Raw genomic sequence first — 25,299 nt, 5'->3', positions numbered from 1 at the left:
AAAAAAAAAAAAAAAAAAAAAGAAGCCAAGGATTAGCGAGGGTACCTGACTCTCCCAAAGTCACTCAGCTGGTACGAGCCACATAGATAAGAGCAAAGTAGAAATGCCTCGGTCCCCATGCTGAGGACCCACATGTGGTCCTCAGACTGGAGAAGAGGGCTCCCCAGGTTTACAGATTACAGGTGGAGGCCCAGAGAGGTGTAGCAACCCACTGAGAACTCCCGGGCCTTCCTCTGCATCCTGCCCCCAAGCAGACATTCCCAGGGGTTGCAGGATTTAGGACCCATGGGGGGCAGAGTCTGACCAAGATCATTCTGCACCCCAGCTCTCCTCCCCATGACCCACCATCCCAGTCTAGCCTACAGACAACCTACCCCAGGACATGAAAACTTCTCATCACTGTCACAGCAACCTGTCCAGGGCCACCCCAGGGCACGAGGCCCCTCCAGGCCCTCAGGGAGAAGTGGGGACAGGAGCCATCTCCTCGCTGGCACACCCATTCTCTGAATCTCCAGGAACACAGCTTCCCCCACCTTCCCATGCTCTCCAGTGGTCATCTGCCCCTGTCGCAAGGTGGCAGGGAACCTGAAAAGGGGGATTCTGGGAGATGACACTTTAGAACCTGGCCTTGGAGAGCAGGGCTGACAGGAGAGACGCAGAGATGGGGACAGGAAGGGAGCGTAGATGCCCTGGTTTGAAGCTGTGGGACTTGCGCATGTGCTGTGTGCATGTTCCACATGATGTCTTTTCACTGCTCAGGCCCGCCGGACAGTTACAAGCCTAAGGGGCAACGCAGACAGAGAAGCTCAAGTGACTGCTTGGGGGCAAGACGGAGAAGAAGGAAGGGACCAGGGCCCAGAGGTCAGGGGCAGCCTGGGGTTGGAGCAGAGGCCAGTAGCCCCCGCAGGTGAAGGACTTGCAGTATAAATAGCCATAGATGGAGCTGGCCATGCAGGGGTTTGTAGCGCAGCGGCTCTGAAGACCTATCTCCCTGAGGACACAGCAGTGTGGGAACTGAGCAGACCCCTTGCTCCTTTGCCACGTGTCTGGATACTGTCCTGGCCAGCCATGCTGCTAGGAAGCCTCCTCCTCCTCCTGGTGGGCACCATGACTGCAGCCCAAGGAAGTGGGCTGCAGGTTGTCAGTGAGCAGAGGAACCTGCCACCCAGGGATGGCAGCTGGATGGAACAGCAGAAGAGCAAGCTGAAGATCAGTGCACCAAGGCGGCAGAAGGTATGGCCAGGCCTGTGAAGTACAGAAAGCTTCAGGGTGGTTACCATCAGCAGATGGAATGTGCACCCAGAGGCCTCACCGGACACAGTGGGCTGGGCTTTAAGGCATAAAAATTGGAATATGAGGCCCAAGAGAGGCAGGGATAAACTTGGTGCCACACAGCAGGACTGGGAAACATTGGAACAAGGAAGCTAGCTCTTCACAGCCATGCACTCAGGCTGAGCATGGACGAGGCCCCTCCTAGGTGAGCAGACAGGAGGGATCTGCATCAGAGGGTGATGCAAAGGGAAGAAGGAGAGGAGGGCAAGCTGTGGTCAGATCATTTGTGAGGGTGTCACGGAGGAGATGGTCTCTGACCCCAGAGGACAAGTGACACAAACATCTGTGTCAGGTTTCCACCGAGGGACCCAAAAGTGCCAAAGCTACCAGGTCAGAACACAGCCACATATATGTGGACAGTGAGGTGGGCAGCAATCTGGAGCAGAAGGAGCAGCTTGAATTCTAGAGGTGAGGGCAGGGCTGGCCATAAAGGCTTCACAGGCCACAGTGAGGACTGACTTTTGCCCTGAGTGTCGTAACAGCCACAGAAGAGTTTTGAGTGGTAGCAGCACCACTGCTTTGGATTTAATGGCATGGGGTGTGTGGGACAGGTGGACCCTAGGGGCCCAGGAGGAAGCCCTGTGGCCACTGAAGCCACCAGGCATGTGGAGGAGGCCTGAGCAGCTTGGGGCTGGAGAGGACAGAGGGAGTGATTCTGCAGGGAGTGAATCATCTGTGCTGATGAATCAGGCCACAGGGAGGCAAAGAACAGTAGTCAGGGCCGCGGCAGTGTGAGCCAAGGCCAGGGCGGTGAAGAATCCTGTCCCTGTCCCTGCCCTTCAGGAGACACTGAGCACCTTCTCTGTGACCCAGGAAGGCAGAGTCAAGGGAGGCAGATTCAACAGGGCATGGAGATGGCCATGGAGTCCAGGTACAGCTGGCTGAGGCCTCTAAGTAGGAGCTGCCAAGGGTAGAGGATGGGGCCCAGGACAGTCAAGGTGGTGACTGCAGGGTGCAGGGTGAGGACTGAATGTTTTAAGCAGCAGACAGACTGGGCAGTCCTGCAGAAGGGAGGTGAGAGTGTTCTCCATGGGGAGTGGGAAGCCCCTCTTGCCACTGTGGTTTCTGGGTTGTTTAAATCCAGGCTAAACCTGCACACGCCCATTTACTCATGGCCTGGCTCATGTTCTTCAGAGCACTTGTCACTACTGAAATCTAAGTGACATTTAGCCGAAAGACTCCGGAATCAGAAAATCTTGCCAGTTTTTAAAAAAATTCCTGGCTCTTTAGTCAGAGCCTTGCGTATGGTGGGTGCTCAAGAAATAACTCCTGAACTGATACACAAAGAAAGTCAGGGTAAGGGCACTAGTTTACAGTAACATATTTTATGTTGTGGGATATTTGTATATGGGAATTTTCTAGAATTCTGAGTGGTTGGTCTTTTTATTTCTTAAGGTATATTCCATACAGGGTAAAGTCACCCTTTTCACCTACAGTTCTGAATTTGGACAAACACATACAGTGCTGTAGCTACCCACACGCATGGTATAGGACATGGCTGAAGCTGCCTGTGTCCCTTTACAGTCAATCCCCCTCCTAGACCTCAGTCCCTGGCAACCACAGGTTCCAACTTTCCCAGAAAGTCAAAGAAGTGCAATCCTGCAGGGTGCAGCCCTCTGAGTCTGGCTTATTTCACTCAGTGTGGCGTAGCTGAGATTTTCCCGTGTTACTGTGTGAGTGAATGGTGCGTTCCTACTCACTGCTGAGTCACAGCCTCTGGATGCCACAAGTCATGACATGGGGCTTGTGTTCTGAGCCTTACTGCTCTCCTTTTTTAATCAATTCATTGAAATCTGTGAAGCCACCAGGAACCTGGCTTTTCTTCATCGGTAAGTTTTTAGCTACGTTTTCAATTTTGTTGATTGATATTGGGTTGTTTAGAATTTTTAGGTTTTCTTTGTTCAACTTTGGAACTTCACATGCCTCTAGGAATCTGTCTATTTCATCTGTGTTTTCCTTCTTATTGGCATACAGGTTCTCAAAGTAGGTATTGATGATCCTCTGGATTTCTGCTGGGTCTATTGTACTCTCACCCTTTTCATTTCTAATTGCAAGGATTTGGGCCTTTTCTTTCCTTTTTCTGATAAGGTTGGCTAAGGGTTTGTCAATTCTGTTCATTCTTTCCAAGAACCAACTCTTTGCTTCACTGACTTTTTGTACTGTGTTCTTAACCTCCATTGTATTGATTGTTGCTCTGATCTTTATAATTTCCTCCCTTGTAATAGCTCTGGGTTTGTCCTGCTCTTCTTTTTCTAGAAGCTTAAAGTTCAGCATCAGGTTGTTTATTTGAGCTTGCTCTATTTTCCTAATATGAGTATTTACAGCTATAAATTTCATTTAAAACAATGTTTTTATTATGTCCCACAGATTCCAATATGTTGTATTGACATTGTCATTTAATTGTAGAAACTCTGTGATTTCCTCTGTGATCCATTGATTATTCAGAAGTGTGTTGTTCACTTTCGATATGTTTATGAAATTCTTGCAGTTTCTTTTGCCATTAATTTCCAATTTCAGCACACTATGGTCTGATAATATACAAGGGATAACTTCAATTCCTTTTCACTTACTTAAACATGTTCTGTTCTACAAGACATTTAGAGAAGAACTATTGTCACTACTGTTTAAACTCTTCAATGAAATTGAAAAGGAAGTAATGCTCCCAAATTTATTCCTGGAAACAAGCATTCTTTGATTCCCCAAAACAGAAAAAGACAAACCAAAAAAGAGAACTATAGGGCAATCTCACCAATGAACATGGATGCAAAAATCCTTAATAAGATACTGGCTAAGAGAATACAGAAGATGATCAAGATGATTATACACCCTGACCAAGTGGGATTCATCCCAGGGATGTAGGGTTCAATATACACAAATCAATAAATGTAATACACTATATAAATAAAGCCAAGGACCAAAGCCATATATCAGTAGATGGAGGGAAAAGCACTCAACAAAATCCAACACACATTTATGATAAAAACCCTACTGAAAATTGGGATAGATGGTTTTTAATTCAACCTGATAAAGCCATCTGTGAAAAACCAACAGCCAATTTCATACTAAATGGTCAAAAACTGAAATCCTTCATACTAAAATCAGGAACAAGATAAGGATGTCCTCTATCACCACTCCTGTTCAGTATAGTTTTTTGGAATCATTAGCCATAGCAATTAGACAAGAGAAAGAAATAAAAACAATAAAGGTAGGAAATTAAGAAGGTAAATTGTCATTATTTGTAGGCAACATTACGTTCTATAAGAAGACCCCAATAACTCCACCAAAAGTCTTCTAGACATAATAACCAAATTCAGTAGAGTAGCTGAATACAAGGTTAATACACAAAAATCAATAGCTTTCCTGTACACAAACAACAGACTTACTGAGAGAGGACCTGGAGAAACAACTCTTTTTACAATAACATCCCCCAAGAATAAAATACCTAGGAATCAACCTAGCAAAATATATCAAAGACCTCTACTCTGAAAACTATAACACTCTGAAAAAAGAGATCCAAAAGGATATCAGAAAATGGAAAGACATTCCCTGCTCCTACGTAGGAAGAACTAATATAGTGGCCATACTTCCAAAACTGCTGTTTAGATTCAATGCAATCCCAATTGAAATCCCAGCATCATACTTCACAGAACTTGGGAAAACAATCAAAAATTCATTTGGAACAAGAAGAGACGTAGAATAGCAAAAGCAGTTCTAGGCAATAAAGACAAGGTAGGGGGTATCACAATGCCCACCTTGAAAATATACTATAAAGCTCTGTGAGGAAAACAACATAGTACTGGCAAAAAAAACAGACCCGAGGACCAGTGGAACAGATTAGAAGATGCAGAAACAACTCCAGACACACTCCCCCACTGATCTTTGACAGGAGCCAAAAATCCTCACCAGAGGAAAGATAACCTCTTCAATAAGTAGTACTGAAAAAAATCGGGCTTCAACTTGCCAAAGATTAAAACTAGACCTATATCTGTCATCATGCACTAAACTAAAATCAAAATGAATTAAATATATAAATATTAAAACAGAAACACTAGACTGGCTGGAAGAGAGGTTATGTAGAACTCTTAAAGACATTGATTGGTGTTGGAAAATATTTCAAGAATAAAACCTCAGTTGCACAGGTACTAGCAAAAGAATCAACAAATGGGATCTCTTCTTATTTAAAACCTTCTGTACAGCAAGGGTACCCAGCAATAGAGTGAAGAGACAACCCACAATGAGGGAAAAAAATTTTACCAGTTGTTGCTTAGACAAAGTTCTACTGTCTAGAATATATAAAGAACTTTAAAAAAATTATCCCTCCCAAATTTAAAGACCCAATAAAAAATGGGCATCTGAAATGAATAGACATTTCTCAGACAAAGAATTAGAAATAGCATATAAACATATGAAAAATGTTCAACACCACTGGTCATTGGATAGATGCAAATGAAAACAATGCTGAGATTCCACCTCACCCCAGAAAGAATGGCTGCTATCAAGAAGTCAACCAATAACAAATGTTGGCAGGGTTGTGGGAAGAAAGGAACCCTTCTTCATTGTTGGTGGGAGTAGAGACTGGTGCAACCACTGTGGAAATCAGTATAGAGATACCTCAGAAAACTAGAATTAGAGTTCCCATTTTACCCAGCTGTTGTACTGCTGGGTGTCTTTCCCCCAAAATTAAAAGAATCATACTGCAGTGATATATGTGCGCCTGTGTTCATAGTAGCACAGTTTATAAGAGCAAAAACTTGGAATCATCCCAGTTGCCCATCAACTGGAGACTGGATAGAGAAAACATTTTTTTTAATAAAACAGAGTACTACTCAGCCGCAAAGAATGAGAAGTTTTACAGCTAAATGGATGCACGTTGATGTTTTCTTAAGCAAAGTAAATAGGACACACTTGTAAATTCCAAAAAGTTTGTTTCATATGAGAAACTGAAAGTGTAAATAAGGATCAAAAGATACAACAGATAATGTGAAATAGGCAGAAGAGGTGCAAAAGGGAAGGGGAAATGGGAGAAGGAGGGGAAAGGAAAGAAGTAAATGGAATTAATATGAGAAAATGAAAAAATGGAAACAGAGTCTCTGTAAATAGGGAGGGTTGGAGGGGTTCAAGGGAGGACAGGTAAATGGTGAAAAACTAAGATCCAAGATATACATATTATGTAAAGGTACAAATTTCCAATGATGAATGTGATTAAACTGTATACCTAAAATGTACCAATAAAACTGATAGATTGATGAAAAAATATTCTGCTGTGTACCAGGCACTGTGGTAGACAGAAAGTGGTGATTGAAACGAAGACCCAAGTTTCATGCTCTTGACATTCTAGAAGGCAAGAAAGACAACAGACAGATACTTGGCATGAATTCAGAGAGTGGTAACTATACAAAGAGATCTGAAATGAGAAGAGGAACTGGGCCATGTGGATGGGGCTAGGTGTTTGAGGGGAAGTTTCTATAGGAAACATCATGTGCAAAGGCCTGAGGTGAGCTCAGGGTTTCTGCGTGGTGTTCTAGAGGTGTTATACATGGAAAGGAGGGAAAAGAGAGGGAATGAGTGTGGTAGTAGGAGGGCCGGGCATGGAGGAGTCTGCTGTCGTACGCAAAATTTAGCTTTTCCTCTGAGTGCGATAAGAACCCTGGGATGATTTTGAGCAAAGAGGATGTGGCTTCATTTAAATTTAACAGGATCTTTCTGGCTATGAAATGGAGAATGGTAGAAACCCAGGAACACGAAGATACCTTTGAGGATAGTCCAGGCCAGGGATGGTGGTGGCCTGACCTGTCACATTCTGAGCCCCTCGCTTCTCTGTGGCTTGGCATGGAGGCACGGGAGGGACAGAGGCTATCCCGACCCCTGTCCATGACCCAGTCCACTGTGTCCCTGCAGCTGCAGGAGTATATCCAGGCCATCTTTGGGTTGGAGCTGCAGCAGGCCCAGCAAAACATAGTCCAGAAGCACGTGGCCCCCCTGCTGGAGCTGGGCACCAGCCTCCTGAACCAGACCACAGCCCAGACCCTCAAGCTGACCGACATGGAGGCTCAGGTAATGGGGAGCACGTGGGTGGGTGGCCAGGCTGGTGTCCTGCCTTGAGTTCTGTCCTGCTTTAGGTCAAGCCCTCTTTGGGGTCATAGGCCCTTGGCACCCCTCCTTAGGGACCCAATTCCATCACTACTGCCCCATGGGCTGTGGGTCCTGTGGGGTTGGGCTGTCATGGGCCTCACCTGGCTTTTTGGTCTATGTTAGTGCAGTGCCTGGACTGAGCTGAGCACCAGAGACAAAGAGCACACATTGCTCCTCCTGGGATTTTAGGTGCATGGCGAAGGCAGGCGATGAAGAATCCTTTGGGCCTCAAGGCCAAGGACTCCCTGAGCATTAGGAAGGAGGGAACAGAGGAAGTGAATGGATGTGCAAGTGAGTGACAAGTGGGCACAGGTTTGCTGAACCCCACTGTGTGCCAGGCCCCATTCCAGATACCTGGTCCCACTTCCAAACAGGACAAACACATGATTGTAACCCATTGAGCTTATCAAGAAAGCAAACCGGATAAGGATCATGCAGCTTACATGGTGACTGTGCAAGAGAAGAGAGCAAGATGGCAAAGTGCTACACGGGGTGGGTGGGACAAAGCTGCCAGTGATGCTGCAAGGCCAGGAGGGACCACTGGGGAGCAGCTCTAAAGCCCAGCTCAGTGGGCAGTGTGCAATGTGTGCCTACTGGAGAAGAACGGACACAAAGGCAGGAGGTGGGAGATGGGGGCAGCTCCAGGATTGTACGGACACCAGCATGCTGAAGTGACCAGAGGAAAGCAGCAGGTGGGGCCAGAGAGGTGACAGAGGCAGACTGAGTCATGAGCCAAGCAAGCTATGGTGAGGACAGGAGGAGCAACAGTGGAACTGTGAGCAGAGGAGACACATTTGGAAAGGCTTCCTCGGGCTATAGAGAAGGAAGGGACTAGAGGGGACAGAGGTGAGCCAGGGAGCCCTGTGAGGACAGCACTATGGGACACTGGGCAAGAGAGGACAGAGGCAAGGGCCATGGAGGGAAGAGGTCAGGGACCATTCGGAAGGGGTAGATGACAGCACTCGCTGATCCTCCTGGGGCCCGAGAGCAAGAGGACTGGAGCTGTCATGGGCAGTGATGGGGGCCAATTCAGGAAGCAGATCATGTGCTCAGGCAGGACCTGAGTGTGAATAAGTGCATGAGTGACCACACGGAGTAAGGATTTGGAGGGTCTTGGAGTGCAAATATCAGCAGTGACAGGCCAGTGGGTGGGCTGATGGCAACTGGCAGAGATGGCAACTGTGAAACACATACAGCCTCCACCCTCCTGTTCCCTGGTACAGGTCCTGAAACAGATGTCACACATGAAGTGCCAGATGCTGGAGGCTTTGCAGACCACCAACAAGCTGGAGAAGCAGAGCCATGAGCCACATGTATTGCATGGCCACAGCAGGTGGGCCCTAGCACCTGATCTCTGAGCAACAGGGGCTGAGCCCCCAAAACTTGAGTTTTGAACCCAAATTCCAGGTGTGGATTGGGATGGAGCTGGCAGCTGGACCTGGGCCAGTGTCTAGGTTGGGACTTGGGCCTGGATTATGACCGGGGCAAGGGACCACTGTGGGAGCTGGGGCTGAAGCTCAGCCTGGGCCAGGACTGTTAAGAACTGGAGTCAGGCTTGGAGTCCAGAAGATCTGGGAGAAGAGTGGGGAAGGGGACTGTGCTGGGGCTAAGCTGGGAGGCACACAGGTCCAGGGCAAGTCCCCAAGTGTTGAGTGGGGACACAGACGGGCATGTTCTTAGGGCTTGGGATACCTTGATTCTCTCTGTTTTGTCCCCTCTTCCTCTCTTTATATTTTAAACTTTAACTGTTTTATTAAGATACAATTTATACACCATACAATTCACCTTGTAGATTTTATTTGGCCTTACTGATTTGCAAATAAATAAATAAACCTGATCCAGTCCACTCATTCCCTTCCCTGAGGATACCACAGTGATCAATTTCTAGTCTGCAAAGTCAAAGGCCCTTCATTATATGCAAATCTGCATCATGACTCTTTAACTTACAAAGAAAAAATGGCCATGGGTATAAATAAGTAGAGAAATCTGACACCCTGGGCAGATTTTATCTTATTTTATAGCTGAATGGAGAACAAAGTGCCAAGGCCAGGGTTCTTGTAAGCAAATTCTACTCAGTAAACAACCTTGCCAACAATCAACAGGGTGATGTTATTGCTTCTGTGTGGAACAAAACCCTTTTGTCTTTGATTGCATACAAGGCACAGATCAGAGCGAGGACTGTGAGCAATAAAAGCAAGAGTTTTTAATATTTGATCTTTCAAGAATGAGGTGCCAATTCAACAAATATTGACATGATCAGAGTGGTCACAAAGAGTGATATAAACCTCAAGGTGCAATTCCCTTTCCTGTTCCTCACTGTCTAAGTACTTAGGGTTTATACTCTGCCGGGTAGGTGCCTAACTCTTATACCCCGCTTTGTCTGTAAACAGTTCATGGGTTTTTGAAAGCAAATGAAGGAGGTAACTTCTTAACTTCCACTGCATTTCCAGAATTACATAGTGAATTCCATACTTAACTATTTACCCTCCACACACCCCATTAGTTTAGAGACCTTCTCAGATGCACAAGCTAAGTCAGTGTTGGCCTTATGGAATGTGTGTCACAGCAGCCTCTTTTTATCATTGAAAGTGGTGAAAGGTTTGCCATCACTGACCTAAGTCATGTCCTCAGGCCAAAACTCCTCCTGACTATATCACTTCTTTGTTTTTTACAAATTCCACCTTCTTTGCTTTTATCATATTTGGTCCCATTTTCATCTCAGATTAACATTTGCTGATTTTCAAAGTGCTGTAGAATTTGCAGAGACTGTTTCATAATTTGGTCCAGATCCAGCAATAATAGGTTGTTTTGTTGATGAGATATGGGTGTCTGGTTAGACCTGTCTCAGTCGCTGAGTTAGTCCCCTTACACACAGGATGATATAACATCCTAGGAAGGTTAGACCTCCTGTCACTATTATCATGGATGTTAATATTGATGTAATCATCTGCTTCCATTTTCCAAACTATTTTTTCTAGCCAGTCTGTAAATAGATCATCTATTCCTCTTTTCTGAGAATTCATTGTCTAGAGTTGTGAGTCCTTGCATGGCCTTAGTATTAGTCCCATCTGGAGCTGTATTACTAGGAATAAAGGTGAGACATTGTCCTCCTAACATGACTGCCCCCTTCAGCTAGAATCATATCCTCAGCAGTCCTGTTTTCCTAGACCAAACTACTAGATCTAGTTAGCTGGTTGATTACTCCTATGGGGCATTCCTGGTGTAGTTGATCGATTATAATAAATGTAGTTGCTAATTATGATAAATGCAATTAGTCTAATCTACATGCTTATTTATTCTCTGACATGTTTATAACTTCCACAAACCTGTTTAGCAAAAGTATAAATTCCTAAGTTTCTAAGTAGTGCATCACACATAGACTGGGGCCCCCAGTAACTTCCTTAATGAAGTATAAGCATTAGTTCTCTCATTGTAGGTTTACTTTATCACCTCCTCCCAGGGAGTAACCTCCATCTTTGATCCTCAGTCTATATGGCCCCAATCTTATCTAATTCTTTTTTTCTGTTCCCTGGTGAACTGGGGATATTTTGAGTTAACAAATAACCTTGGGGATATTTGGAGTTAGATTTAACATGCTGATTTCCTCTTCCTGAGATGTCTGTTCAGCAGCCTTATTGGCAATCCTGTTTCCTATTGCCCCCATTCACCTCCCTTTTTTGGACGACCATTTATATGAATTGTAGCAACTTCTTCAGGAAATAGGAGATGTTCTAGTGTGTTCTTGTTTGACCAATTCTCTGTGTTCTTTGCCTTTGCTATTTATGAGACTTTACTCCATCCAGATCTTTCCAAAGGTATGCACTACCCCATCAACATATTTGGAATTTTTTAAGGCCTTCTTGGCCTTAAAAAAAACTTTAGAGCCTGATTTAGAGCATATAGTTTGCAGCATTTGTTGACCAACTGTTGGATAGTCTGCCCCCTTCCCATAAGGAGTGTTTCTACCCATTAGTAATGGTATATTCATGATGTCTCTTTCATTCTATGATTCAGGAGGATCCATCCACAGATACGTCCAAGTCCATAATGAGAAAGATCTCTCTTTAGTCTGATCTAAGTTTAATTTGATGTCCTGTGATGTCCAGGCAACCATGTCCTAGTATCTCTGGGTCTCCCTCTCCTCTCCATAAGCAGCTGGCCAGATTTAAGCAGGTGTCAGTTGAGAGGACTAGATCATCCCTTTTTAACAGAAAAGCTTCACATTTTAACATTTGGACTCTGTCAGCCATTTCCTTTTTTTAAAATTGAGGATGGTTCTAACCTGGTGGAGGGAAATGGGTTAAAAGCAAATGATTAAACTACAGGGGGTAACTTCTTAACTGTCAGTGCTTTCCAGAGTTAGCATAGTGAATCCCATATTAACTATTTACCTTCATCCCTTTTGTTTAGAGACCTTCTCAGATGCATGACCTAAGTCACATCTCCAGGATAAAAGACCTCCCGAAAAAAAACTGCTTTTTTTTGTTTCTTACTTGCACGTGCTGTTTGCAGGGAGCAAACATAGAGACCATCCTGTTACTGGAGCAGTTCTTATCTTAGTCCCCCACCCAAATGTCCAGGCAGCAAGAACTGGGGCAATTTCAATCACTCTGAGTTGGGCAGGTGTAAAAATCCACAGAGATGGAAGACATTAATAAGTTCTTGATTGGTGAAGACAACTAGAATTCTAGAATTCCATTGTGCTCAATTTGTAATTATAGTTTGGAACCTGGAAGTAATTTCTTCTGCCTTGGCTGGATTTAGTTCTGATTCTGAGAAAAGGTCTGCAAACCTAGATCTAGAGTAAAACATCCCTCTCCCAACCCTGTCCCTCAGCCAGGGGTTCTGGAGCCAGACAATGACTACCTGGTTGCTGGTGTCCCAGCTGCCTGACCTCTGACCTCTGATCTCCACTGTGCCCCAGTGCGCACCACTCCCCTCCCTAGTCCTTGTCTACTACAAGTACAGACTGCAGAATATGTGACACCAAATGACACGCCACCCGGGTTCTCTCTTTGGGTGTGAATGAGGGGTTGGATAGGGGGCTTATCCTTCTGCACCCTGCCCCGCAGGAACCCAGCTGTGGAATCTCAGCAACAGTCCCAGCTGGCTAGCCTCCACAGCTTGAAGGAGCAGCTGCAGCGGCTGCTGGACCTCCAGAGCAGCACCCTGACCAGCGTCCAGCACAGCCTACAAACTGCAAGCAACAGCTCCAGCCAATTGCAGCAGAAGCACAGCCAGCTTCTGGAGAACCTGCAGCAGCTCATGCACCTGGGAGAGCAGGGGCCAGGTGAGCAAGTAGGGTGTGCCGGGTAGGAGGCTGGGGAGGAGGGCAGGAGCCAGGAAGGAGCTCTACTCAATCTCCAGGGTCACTCTGGGCTGGAACACTCTGGGAAAGGCCACACACTCCTGGCCATCTGGACAATAGAAATAACAGCAAATAATAATAATAATGATGGCCAGAATAATGGTCCCAAGAGCAGCAAATCCAGACTCTGTCTCCTGACTTTACAGGTACCTGGGCTTGCCCCAACCCACCAGACTCATGGCCTCGGTTTCCTCATGGAGGTGATGTGTTAATGAGGAAAGCAGCAGCCCAGCTGACAAATGAGGGTTCCAGAATTCACCCCTCAGCCCTGCTTGCTTGGGCTTGTCCTACCCCTTCCTGGCCTCACTTTCACCATAGAATTAAGGTCTCTCCTGCTAACACTCTACCCCAAAGCCCAAGTAGTTCTCTTCAGCACTCACTCACTGCTGCTACCACAGCCCACTTTGAGGCCAAGACTTCCTGATTCCAGCTTCACTCAGTCAACAACATTGCTTCCTCACCCACTGAGTACCAGGCCCAGAGCTGGGCGCAAGGATCCAGCAGTGCACTCAGGCTGACCGGTCTCTTGCAAATGTCCTCAGCCCCTCTGAGGCCTCCGAGGGAAGGAGAAAATGCTTCTTTGTCAAGTGCCTACTGAGTGCAAGTTCCCTATTAGCCATGTTCATGAAGCTCCGTGGTGGAGCTGGCCTAAGGAACTCTGGTAGAGCTCGTACTAAGGAGAGGGGACTTTCCCCTGAGCCCAGGGGATGTTATGGGTGGGACAGTGAGGGCCCCCTTTTAAGGAGCAGAGAAAGGCTGGATAAGAGGGAGGTCAGAGAGAGGCTCCTACTGCTGCTACTGGGTCATAGGAGGCTCGGGAGCCTTCAAGGACAAGGAATCCAGCAATAGTGATGGGAGTCCAGGTACCATGCTGATAGGGACTTGGTGAAGAGATCCCAGTGTGGCTCTATCCTAAGACCAGCAGGCCCAAGGAAGCCATGGCAGGAGAACTGGGTGCTTTCCAAACCATGAGATGTGTACATGTAGAGTGACCAGAACCCATCAGGGGCCTGTATGCTACTCTGGCAGTGAGGCTACAGAAGAAGCTCCACATGTGGGGTTTGTGGCACAGCTCAAGCACAAGGCAGGAGACTTTTTCATGCAGGCGTGCAGCTATTCTGGTCTCTGTTTTGGCTGGCTGCTCACCCTTGTGGATGGGAGCTTGTATCCGCATGGGTTCACTGGGGGACTCATTGCCCAGATGCCTTCCACTGTCACTTAGGAAAGATGCTTGTAAAGTGTTCTTCCCTCTGATGGAGACTCTGTCTCAAGGCAAAGATACATGGGTCCTTGAGGCTGGTGGCCAGCTCCAAGGCAGGGAGCATGATAGCCCTGAGCCCGGGGAAAGACAGCTGAAGTTGAGCTAGGAGGAGAGCCCAAAACCTCACGCTCAAGTGAGTACCAAGAAGGGAGGATGGCTGGGTGCCTGAACCCTTGGCCCTCAACCTACTGTCCTGTGGAATAGGAAGTGCCTTGCTAGACTGAGGGCTCCCCTTATGCTCTCTGAAGAGCCTGGCACCTCCTCTTTGGCCTCCCTGTTTTGAGGCACCACCCCTGTAGCCCTACTCTCACCACAGTACTCTTCCTGGGCAAGACAGTCTGGTTTCTCAGCCTGGCACTCAGGGCCAGCTGGCTCTGCTAAAATGGGCTACTCTCTTCTCTTCCTTATTTACCCTCTCTGTTGGCCTTACCCTACCTCAAGCAGCTAGAACATTCTCTGGCGGAGGCTCCGCTTTCATGGCATGAGTCAGTCCCAACTCCCATACACCCGTTCCCTGCTCACACCAGACCAGCCTCCTGGAGCCTTTACCATGCTATCACCTCTGCTCTGCCACCACTGTTGGGAATGTATCCCCACACTGAATTTGTCAGTATGGATAATAAACATTCAGACACCAAAAACTCTCTACAGGACAAGGTTTTAATTCTGAAAAAGGGCACGAACTCACTCTAGCATGAGGTAGCAGGCAAGCAGGGAGGTTGCAACAGTTTTTTTTTTTTTTAATCCCTAATGCATGAGAAATAGCTGACCTTTTTCCCTCCCCATTGGCTGGATTGAAGATTCATAATCTATTCTAATAGGCTAATTTAAGAAGTATGAAGAGAGGACTGGATGCTGGACAGGGTTGGTAAGGGGGAGGAAGAGTGGGGCTATGGGAGATTGAAAGTACCTGGCTGTTAAGTTATCTTTGGCTGCCAGCTGTGTTCCCAGAATCTCAACTGAACAAATGTTTTCCATAACTTAGTATGCTTAAAAAACAAAAGCAGTGCAGCGAGGATAGCCTAGAAAGACCTACAGTTCAAGATGGACACACTCTTGTTCATATTTGTAATGGGAGCCACAGAGCTAGGGTTTTTGAGATCAGCACTTCACCACTTGGAACTCCTGCTCACTGTTCTGTTTCCAGCTCACTACTACGTCCTCTAGGAATCAGGCCTGGTTCATCTCATCTCCTACTCCCTTCATCGCCCCAGCCAGGATATGCAAGTAGGCAAGCCCACTTTGTCTCTTCCCTCTCTCTCTCTCTCTCTCTTTTTTTTGGTACTGGGGATCGAACTCAGGACCCAGTGCTTGTGAGGCAGGTGGCAGAACCACTGAGCTAAATCCCCAGCCCTGTCTCTTCCCTCTCAATGCTCATATCTAGCTGACTTTTGCTTTGTCACAATGCTACTTCCATAGGGGCAGCTGTGCTGGGGTTCCAGGACTGTGAGGACATCCACAGGTCTGGGATCAGTGTTGACAATATCTACACCATTTTTGTGCCCAATGTGAAAGAGCCCAGGAGGGTAAGCAGGGTCCTGGCATGGGGTGGTGTGTGTGTGTGTGTGTGTGTGTGTGTGTGTGTGTGTGTGTATCAGTAAATGCTGAGACAGAACCCCCATAAGCATCAGACTCTGTCACCAGTGGAGATTCCAATCAAGTGGGAGTGTCCTGCCTTGTGGAGCCCCCACCTAGGCAGGGGTCAGATCATGGGGCAGTGCCACCTTTCAGAGAGACCTCCAACTGGAGTTTCGAGAAAGAGCTCTGTGCTGACTGAGGTCATGATCAGGGGGGAATCAAGAAGTAAACCCTAAATTCCAGGGGCTCAGCACAAAGGAGCTTGTTTCTGGTTGAAGGGAGGAACTGGGGCTCTATTCTTTGCAGGAAAGTAGAGACTAAGGCCATTGGAGACACCACCATCTTCAGTGAGTGGCTCCCAAGGTGGCCCCAAGCTCATAGGTCCAGTCATCAGGTGGGGAACCCTTGAAAGAGAGCTTGGGTTCCAGGTATGGATCGGAGCAGCCAGAAAAGGAAAGGAAAGGGAGCAACTATCCAGCGGCCCTGCTTCAAAATTCCCTCTGCGCTTTCCTTTCGACTTTCTGAATGTGTCACAGAGAGGCTCTGTTTGTCCCCAGAGTGTCTTTCACACTTCTCACTTTTGGTAAAGGGCCCTTTAAACAAATAGATCAGCTGAGAACTCTGTGTTGACAAAAATTTCTACCTAGGATTTCAGAGTGTTTTGTTTCATTATATTTATTTTTACAATCATCTGAAAAAGGCAAGTGTTGCTACTTTTCCATTGATGGTACTGATAAGATTTGCTTGTAAACTATGTTGCTATTTATTTAGTAGAAGATATGACATATTTAAAAGTAAATTTGCTTTGGAAAAATTAAGTAAATATAGTAATGGTGGAAATTGAGGAAGTGTAAATGCAGAAGGGTTGGGGACATTGATGGAGACACAAGAGCTGGCCTAGGAGGAAAGAGCTCGGGTTTCACCCTCAGCTTTACTTTGATTCACTTGCCCGAAGCAAGCTGTTCCCTTCTGAGCCTCCTGCACACAATGCCACTCTATAGCAGGTGCCTGCTTCTCTCCCTCAGCTGCCCTTTCCTTCTTCAGAGCCTCTGCTCCTTCCCACTGCACTCCCACTTGGAAATGTCATTCCACTCATCTCTTTTTCACAGACACACTATCATTCAATGACCTGTTCAGAAGAAGCTACCCTCTCAGGAAATTTTTCAGGGTTGTTCAGTGACCTCTTGAGGCTCCTTCTTCTATCCATCCAAATGTTCACAATCCACCGTCTGCCTGCCCTATCATAGCTTCCTCCACACCAAGCCATCCTGAGGTTTGATTTTTCTCTGATTCATCAAAGATTCATCCAGTACAGGGCCAGGCACCAAGTCTGCATTCATGGAACACTGAACAGGTACTGAACTGATAGGAAAAATAGAGTGAGAATAATTATTAGGCTGAAAGATGTAGTTGGGATAGATGCTAAGCTCTCTGAGAGAGAAAGAATTCTTTTCGTCTCACCCTGTGAGCATCCCCAGTGCTTTGAACAGAGCCTCACACGCAGTAGGTGTTCAGCAAACCACTGTGCCCTGAAGGACAGCAGTAATAGCATTTCCTGCTCCTACACCATGGCTAAGCCCTTTGTGCCCATCCCCTTTAATCCTCCCAGCAGCCCTGCAATAGTAAGGAGTGGGAAGCCTTCATTCACCTCTCTCCTGGTGTGTGCTGGGCTCTCTTCTAAGTATTCACATGATCCATCTCATTTAAGTTTCACTGTAATGCCAGTTTGCAGAGGGGAAACTGAGGCACAAGGAGGTTAAGGTATGAATGCTCCTATTTTACAACTGAGAAGAAAGTGGGTTTGGGAGACCATCACTGCCCTGTCATCTTAGGAAATGATGATGATGAATGTGACATTGGAGCCTGGATCTTTCTGATGCCCTTGACTACCTTTTGCTCTGTTGCGGGTGGGGGCATCCATCGGCCAAGTCACCCTTGTGCTGCCCTGGACCTGGCTTCTGGCTGTGTCAGGGATTCTAGCTGCTCCCTCTTCCCCCAGGTGTTCTGTGTGATGGACACCGATGGAGGTGCCTGGACCGTCATCCAGCGCCGTGAGGATGGCTCAGTGGATTTCCAGCGGAACTGGGAGGAATACAAGCAGGTGACATGGCTGCCCTGGGGAGGGGCTCTGCAGCTCTGAAACCTTGTGCAGGTGCTGAGGTGTGACAGGGAGAGGGGATCATATTGGCCTTCACCTTTTCTGAGAAAAGACAATCAGCTCAACTAAGCCACCTACCCTCAGACAGATTGGCCCAGCATTACCACGTGCTTCCCAGGACCTCACCCCCTGAAATTAACCTCATTTTAAAATTTCTGGCTTACATCCTAGTAATGAAATTTTAAATTTTCTTTCAAACTTTGGAAAGGACATATATTTATGAGTGTGTTTTGGAAGCAACTGAAGGGACATATTACCCACCCACCCCTGGCTGCATTACTTAAATGAATTTATTTCTCCTTACATACATCTGTGACTGCATTTGAGGGACAATTTCTTTAATGTGAAGTTCCTGGTTCAAAGACCACATACCTTTTATGAGTAAGAAATACAGCCTGATTATCTTCCAATTTTCAAAACTAAATTTCGAGTAAAGCATTTTTGCCTTAAATGCTTTTAAAGTTTTCCAAAGTAAAAGAAATGTGACAAGATGCTCACAAGGACATATAGCAATATTATTATTTGTGTGTGCTTGCCCTTTGATTTGATAAACACTTTATCGTGAATGTCAAATTAAGTCATGGATGTTCATGAACCAACTGAGTTTTTAAAAATCATTACATTGGCAAAGAAAAATTGGGGGCTCAGAAAAAGAAATACACAAAAGAAAGCTGGACATGAACCCTTAGCCAGAAAAGGCACCTCGTCCCACCATGGAGAGCCGGGCTTTGATGTGCCCTGTTTTGGTGCTGTCATTGTTCTCCCGAATGTTTGGTTTCTTGTTCCTAGACAGTGTTGACAAAACATTCCAACAGCTCTTTCCTTTCTATACATTTTTTTGTGGCTGAAATTTTGTACTTGCTGCCTGGTCCTCAAAGTCTACCGTACCATGTCTGTGCCTGATTTATCTTTTTTTTTTTTTTTTTTTTTTTTTTTTTTTTTTTAACATCTAGCTGAGGTTTAACACTCATACAGTTAACTGCACAGATATGAAGTGTAAGATTCCATAATTCACATAGGTCTTCACCCACATGACCCACTCAGCGCTAGCCATACAACTCTTCCAGCACTGAAGAATCCTCCTTATGTCCCCTCTAGTCCACAGTCCCTCAAAGGTAGTTGCCATTCTCTATTTTATCACCACAGGTTAATTTTCTCTGTTCCTTAACTTCAGAGAAACATGATTTCAGTTATTTTTAATGGGGTTTTACATTTTCAAATGTATTACTCACTTTCTTCTGGGAGGTGGTGGTCTCCAAGACTCCTCACGCTAATCATTAGGAACAGTGGTTTGGGATAAGTGGCCTCAGAGCTCACCTAAGCTAGTTATCTGACAAGAGACCTAGCCTCCTTCCTGTCTCTCAGCCCACACCATCCTCCCCTCACCCCTAGGGCTTTGGAGACCCAGCTGGTGAGCACTGGCTGGGCAATGAGGTGGTGCACCAGCTCACCAGCAGCAAAAGTTACTCTCTGCGTGTGGAGATGGAAGACTGGGAAGGCAACGCAGTCTCTGCCAACTTCAAGAATTTCCAGCTGGGCAGCGAGAAGCAGTTTTACAGGTGGGCTGGGCTCCCTGGTCTCATGCTAGGCTTGCAGAATCTGTGCCAAAGGTCAGTCCCTCTTCCTACCATCTGTCCTGATTTGGGCCTATGTCACAGGATCTCAAGTCAGCTCGTTAGCACTCAACACACCCCTGACCACTGGGTGGGGTGGAGAAGATGTCACTGACACCGCAGGGAGGGACCTTCCAAGGGCAATCACCCCAAGTCAGTCATTGACGGAGACTCAGAAGGAAGAAGTGACTTGTCTGGTCTGTGTGGTGCTGCGGGGTGAGGTAGATATGTCTCCAATTTGGAGGCAAGAGACTGGTACCCTTCCTGGTACTGTGGCAGCTTTCACTGGGTAAATAAAGGTCACATTGCTCCAAAGCTCAGTGCTGCCAAAGCAGAATGGACTTCGATGTGGGGATACTGCAAAATCTTCACATTTCCCCACTCCTTCCTCAGTTTGGTTCTTGATGTGTTTAGAGAAAGGAATGAGCATTTTCTGAGTGCCTACTATGTTCCAGACACTCCATTTAACTCCTCCAATGAGGTGGGAATTACTGTGCATACTTTCGTAAAATGAACTCTAAAGCATTGAACTTAAGTTATCTGGCTAAATTGACAATTTAGATAGTCTGAATTCGAACTCAGTTCTCCCTGCTGCCCCAACTCATTCACCTCCTCACCATGCTGTTGCCTCTCTGAGGAACTCTCTGATCCTGAGAAGCTTGCAGTCTGATTGACTTTAAACCAGGACTGAATCGACTGCAGACTCACATGCAGGAGGCTGGAGATGCTCACATGGCATCTGCCTCCTCCGACGATGCCAGAATTTGCTCCTTAGCAAGTCATCTTCACCAGCTGGAATGCCCAGTGGTGGGGAGGTCACTTCCTCCCAAGGACTCTGAATGACTCTGCCCCCTTGCACTTGTGCCTAATGCCACCATGAGGTGATGAGTCCCCCAACCCTCTCTTCTTATTGAGTGCTCTGCTTGCTGCAGTGAGGTGGTTCTGAAATCCGTAGGGGACACATACGACTGGCTCAACTTGCTCCTAAGTGCCATATGCAGGATGGAGTGTGCCACCCAGGGCTGGGCCAGGCAGGGCTCCTCACAGCTGCCCAGTGAGTAGACACAGCACCTGCTGGCTCCTACTTAAGTCACTGACCACTGGAGCACAGGCTGAAACCCTAATGCCACCCTTTTCCCCCTGAGTGACTCCAAGCCATTCCCTCCCAACTGTTCTCTGTAGAATGGGTGCCCTAGGCAGGGGTTTGTGTGAGATGTTACTTAGGGAGCATGAACACACTGCCGGCCCACAGTCACTACTCAGCAAATAGTTTTGCAAATGCTGTCCACACAGCAGTCTTCATGGCCTCAGCTGGCCCACTGTCTGTGAACCACAGCACAGCTGCCCAGCTCCCTGCTATCTCATCCGTATATATGATAAGAGCATAGGAGGATATGCAGGCAGCCTTCCGAGTGTTTCCCACAAGTAGCCATTGAGTCTCATCTCCTTGATCCAATTCTTGGGCAGCAACTTCTGTGGTCCTAAGTCCAGGATCTGCCACTTACATGCCTTGGGGCAGAAATATGAGGAAAAGAAATATCTCATTCCAGTCAAAACTACAGGCCTTGGGAGCCAGGCTTTCCAGGGATCAATCTTATCACTTATTGGCTTTGGGGCTTTAAAGTAGTTACCTAATCTCTCTATACTTCAGTTTCCCAATGTCTAGGTCATAAGTGAGATAATCTGTAGTGAGCCACCTAGACTATGGTAAATGTTAAGTAAAAGTTGGAGATCTGTAAATCATATATTCAAAGACATAAGTATCACACTTCTGCCTCAGTGCATAAGTCTACATTATATACATCCACCATGCAACTGTATGCATGTGTGATAAATTTGGAAGCTTCTGTCCTGCTCTCATGTGTGAATTGCATGGGCTCCTTCTGACTCTTTTTCTGAGCCTCCAGGAGCTCCCTAGCTCCAGGCTGCTATGCCTGGGCCCCAAAGGGTCGTCATTTCCTGACTCTCTGCAGAGCCCTAAGTAGCAGGATATTGAACAGTTGCCCTGAGTCTGCATGTGCTGGCCTTATCCGTTGGGGAAGAATCATGCAAATCTCACCCAATCAAATTTGCTGGTGTGTGTGTGTGTGTGTGTGTGTGTGTGTAGCTTATGGTATCCACAGTCACCCTAGACCACAGTGGGGACAGTGGTTGTCCAAAGGGAAGGTACAGGGAACCTGGAGATGCTGTACACTCAGGGAGAACTCCCAGAGCAGGTGATGGCTGTCATGAGTAGACTCTGCTCATACAGACAGCAGATAGGGAGGACACCCCAGGGAGTGTGCATATTCTGAAAAAAGGCAGAGTTGACCTCCTACTGGGCCACCCCATCCCAAACTAGAGAGTCTTACAAGGGCTGCTGGGATCATAGAGTGTGTCTTCATATAGGAAAACCTTGGGGGACCGGGATCCTGGAGGGTAAAGACAAAGGAGAGAAGGATAAGAGATGCTGGGCCTTGGAACCCAACCTCCAATGTCAAGCTTGGGGCAGTCGGGTCTCACAGGGAAGCCCAGGGTAAGGTGAACTGAGCAGCAGGGGAGTGGGCATCCAGGTGTGAGGGCTGCCCCTGATTGTCAGACGCAGTAATGAGAGCTCTAGCAGGGGTGCATGCAGAGCCTACAGAGGAAGTGGCCCCCAGGAAGCACACACAGTAATGTGGCACCTGCTTTTCAGAGGTGCACACACACACAGGGAGAACTGAATGCAAGTGCAGGCAGCACACTGATGCTCAGGTAGCCACATAACTTGCACTGAGAAGGGACTCCCCACACCCCTGGGTGCACACAAGTCACACACACACACACACACACACACACATATGTGCATAGCTATACAAACGGGCACACTCTGAGCACAGACACACGTGTAAATGTGCCTCCCAAAAGCCCTCCCAGGGAAACAAAGGCCCGGATCCTAGGGCAGATCCTGGAGGGCACACTTGGGCCGCACTGGCTCTTCCAGTACAAGCTCAATGCCCACACACATCTACATGTGGCCACGGGGAACTGTAGCCAGGTGTCAAACAAGAAACTCGCAGGCTCTGTGTGAACACATGGATGACACACCCGATGGGTCTCATTTTGGGCTTCCTCAGGCCTGAGCCATAAATGTGCTTAAAGTGCACCCGAACAGTGGGGTACTGGGGGTGTCCTGGTCTAAGACATAGGGTCCTCAGAGGTTACAGCCCCATTCTAACTCCCAAGGGGGAGGGGATGACATTACTGAGTACCAGAAGGGTGCTAATAGCCACAAGGAGAAGCCAGAACCATAATAGTGGTTGGGCAGCCAGTGAGTACCCACTAGGGTACCCCTAGCCAGGCAGCTCCGTTTTAGCAGGCTTTGCCACACCAGCCCCGGACCTTAGGATGGCATGTTTAGTGGCACAGAAGGGTGTCATGGCCGTCACGGCCATTGACAGTCAGAGGGCCATGCCCCTTCTCACCCAACAGACAGAGCCCATGGGTGAAACCTAGGGGATAGCACTAACTATGTACCCATGCCCACATTCCCTTGGGTTGCATCCAGGGCACCTCCCTGACCCTGTCTTATGGACCAGCATTTCCTTGAGCTGGCCTGGTCACAACTGAGGTCCAATCATTTCCACCCCATGGAAAATTAAAAGTTTCCCAACTGGTGACCACCCCCTAGTGCAGGCTCATCCCCTTCCTGCAGTCTCCCAGCCATGCTCAGCCATGCACCAGGGGCCAAGTAATAGCAAACATAAGTATACCCAGCCCTCACTGCCCTATACACTATACAAGACAGTGTCACCAAACCACACAATTAACAAGGTCTCTCAATGTTTTTGTGGTTTCCATATGCACAAATGAAGAGACTGAGGCTCAGGGAGGTGAAGTAGTCTTCCTGAGGCCACACAGAGCTGTTTGGATCTAGGTTAACGGCTGTCAGCACTGGGCAGCCTTGACTGTGCCTGCCAGGACCACAGAATCTGGCCAAGGAATATAAGTCCCTCTCTCCCAGCTGCCTGCTGATCTGCAGGTCACAGGGCTGGGGTCCCCTGGGTGTAGCCCTATGTGGGCTGCTGTGCTCACAGAAGGCTCCCTGGAAGCGGCAAATGGATACAAGGAGCTATGAAGGAGCCAGGGTGCAGAATGGTGAGTGGGCAAGGAAGTGCATTGGGTCCCCAATTAGGCCACAACAGGCTAGTAATTGGCTCTGATCCTCCTTGGTCCTGAGACCTTAGACAAATTGTTTGGGCTCTGGGATCCCATCTTCTTCTCTGGAAAGGCATTGTGAGGCTTAGAACAAGTCAACCCCTGCAAAGCACTTTGGATAGTGCCTGCCCCCTGGGAGAGGCTCAAAAACTGTCAGCCATTGTCCTTGTTATGGTCATTGCTACCTGCAAAACCCAACTGTTGAGATGAGGAGGGCTCAGTGCACAGTAGGTACTTTGTTCCTGAGAGGCAGCAGGAGGATACTGAGGAAATAGCCCAGGAATCACACCCAGGTTGAGGCTCCCCCTCCAAAGACAGCAGGAGGGAGCCTCAGCCTGGGCAAAGCCCCCAAGAGGGACCCTTCCTCAACATGACCCCAATATGACTCTGTTAACCTCTTCTATCACCACCTCTGGGGCATCTACAGGATTTTTCTGGACAAGCACAGTGGTGTGGCATTGGTCCGGGGCCAGCCGATTCTTGGGAACAACAACTTCAGCACCAGTGACGCAGACCATGACAATTGCCTTTGTGAGTGCTCGAAGACAATGTCTGGAGGTGAGTTAGAGTCAGCTCTACCTTCCCTGCTGGGCCCTAAGGTCCTCTTCAAGACACTCCTCCTCCTAACCCAGGCATGTCATGGGACAACTCCATACCAACTCTGGCTCAGTCAGTGCTCCTGGACTGGGACAGAGGTCAGAGAATGGGAGATGGGATTAGTCAAAGACAGAGCGGGAAGGACAGAGACCGGAGAAACTTGAGCCACAGAGAAAGGTACAGATGGGGGCAGAGAGAGACAGAGGCTGACAGAAATGAGAGCAGTGGAGACAGAGCTGCACTGGGATGGGGAAGGCAGAGGGAGAGCTGGAGAGGAAGGGCAGCCCTCAGCACAGCCAGGGGAGGACTGGGTACATGGGGACAGTGATCTGGAAGAGATAAGGTGATAGAGACCAGACAGAGACAGCCGACAGGGATGACTTCAGCCACAGAGAGGCACACAGTGTGACACAATAAGGAGACCACCAAAAGAGTGGCTCATGGATAAAGACAGAGGCCACCAGATACCCACAGAAGGTGATATGAAACCATGAGGAGTCATAAGTTCAGCAAGTGAGGTACACAGGTCACAGAGGGGACTGGAGTGGTGGCCAGAGGCTCCCACTGCCCTCTAGAGTGTCTGGCTGAGCAGAGAGTATGTTTTGCACTGACTACCTCTCCAGCCAGTTGATACCCCAAGGAGTCACTGGTCCTAATGATCGTCATGTCCCTCTCTTCCACAGGGTGGTGGTTTAATGCCTGTGGTGCCTCCAACCTCAATGGCATCTACTACCCAGCCGGCCAGCACTTGCACAAGATTAATGGCATCCGCTGGCACAGTTCCCGTGGCCCCACATATTCACTGCGTGCCACCCGCATGATGATCCGGCCCTTGATCAACTAACAAGCACTGGGCGGAGGCCAATCAATGTCGTTTATCAGCACAAGACCAGCAATAGCATCTGCAATACACAGGGTCCTGAAGGTCAAAAGGACTATGTAGGTGACATCCCAAGGCACTAGATTCTCAATTAGTGGTAATCATCCTGCATCAGAGGAGATTCTCTTTTCTATTGTATAAAACATATGGGCCTGACTCTCTCTGAATGTCTTTGACTGGCCTGAGTTCTCAAAGAAGGTCATT

At 47.6% G+C, this 25,299-nt stretch overlaps 1 protein-coding gene across 1 annotated transcript; it reads left to right on the top strand.

The window, feature by feature from the left end:
- The first annotated feature begins 2,079 nt into the window (after positions 1-2,079).
- Positions 2,080-25,265, top strand: LOC104854429 (angiopoietin-4). The gene is made up of 10 exons (XM_010612914.1): positions 2,080-2,203; positions 3,134-3,161; positions 7,231-7,386; positions 8,688-8,797; positions 12,537-12,754; positions 15,513-15,619; positions 17,671-17,772; positions 19,222-19,388; positions 24,046-24,176; positions 24,899-25,265. Exons 1-10 carry the CDS (start codon positions 2,181-2,183, stop codon positions 25,057-25,059), a joined length of 1,203 nt encoding a protein of 400 aa, XP_010611216.1. The 5' UTR covers positions 2,080-2,180; the 3' UTR covers positions 25,060-25,265.
- The last annotated feature ends 34 nt before the right edge of the window (positions 25,266-25,299 follow it).

The sequence above is a fragment of the Fukomys damarensis genome, unplaced genomic scaffold (genome assembly GCF_012274545.1).
Source record: "Fukomys damarensis isolate Sample0158 unplaced genomic scaffold, DMR_v1.0_HiC HiC_scaffold_22, whole genome shotgun sequence".
Classification (NCBI taxonomy): domain Eukaryota; kingdom Metazoa; phylum Chordata; class Mammalia; order Rodentia; family Bathyergidae; genus Fukomys; species Fukomys damarensis.
This window is presented reverse-complemented; position numbering and strand designations above follow the sequence as displayed.

Excerpts from the sequence above, each read along its gene's own strand:
- LOC104854429 (XM_010612914.1), top strand. The coding sequence starts at position 2,181 with ATGGAGATGGCCATGGAGTCCAG. Across the intron at positions 2,204-3,133 it reads GAGATGGCCATGGAGTCCAG|CCACCAGGAACCTGGCTTTT; the intron begins GTACAGCTGGCT and ends AAATCTGTGAAG. Across the intron at positions 7,387-8,687 it reads TGACCGACATGGAGGCTCAG|GTCCTGAAACAGATGTCACA; the intron begins GTAATGGGGAGC and ends TCCCTGGTACAG.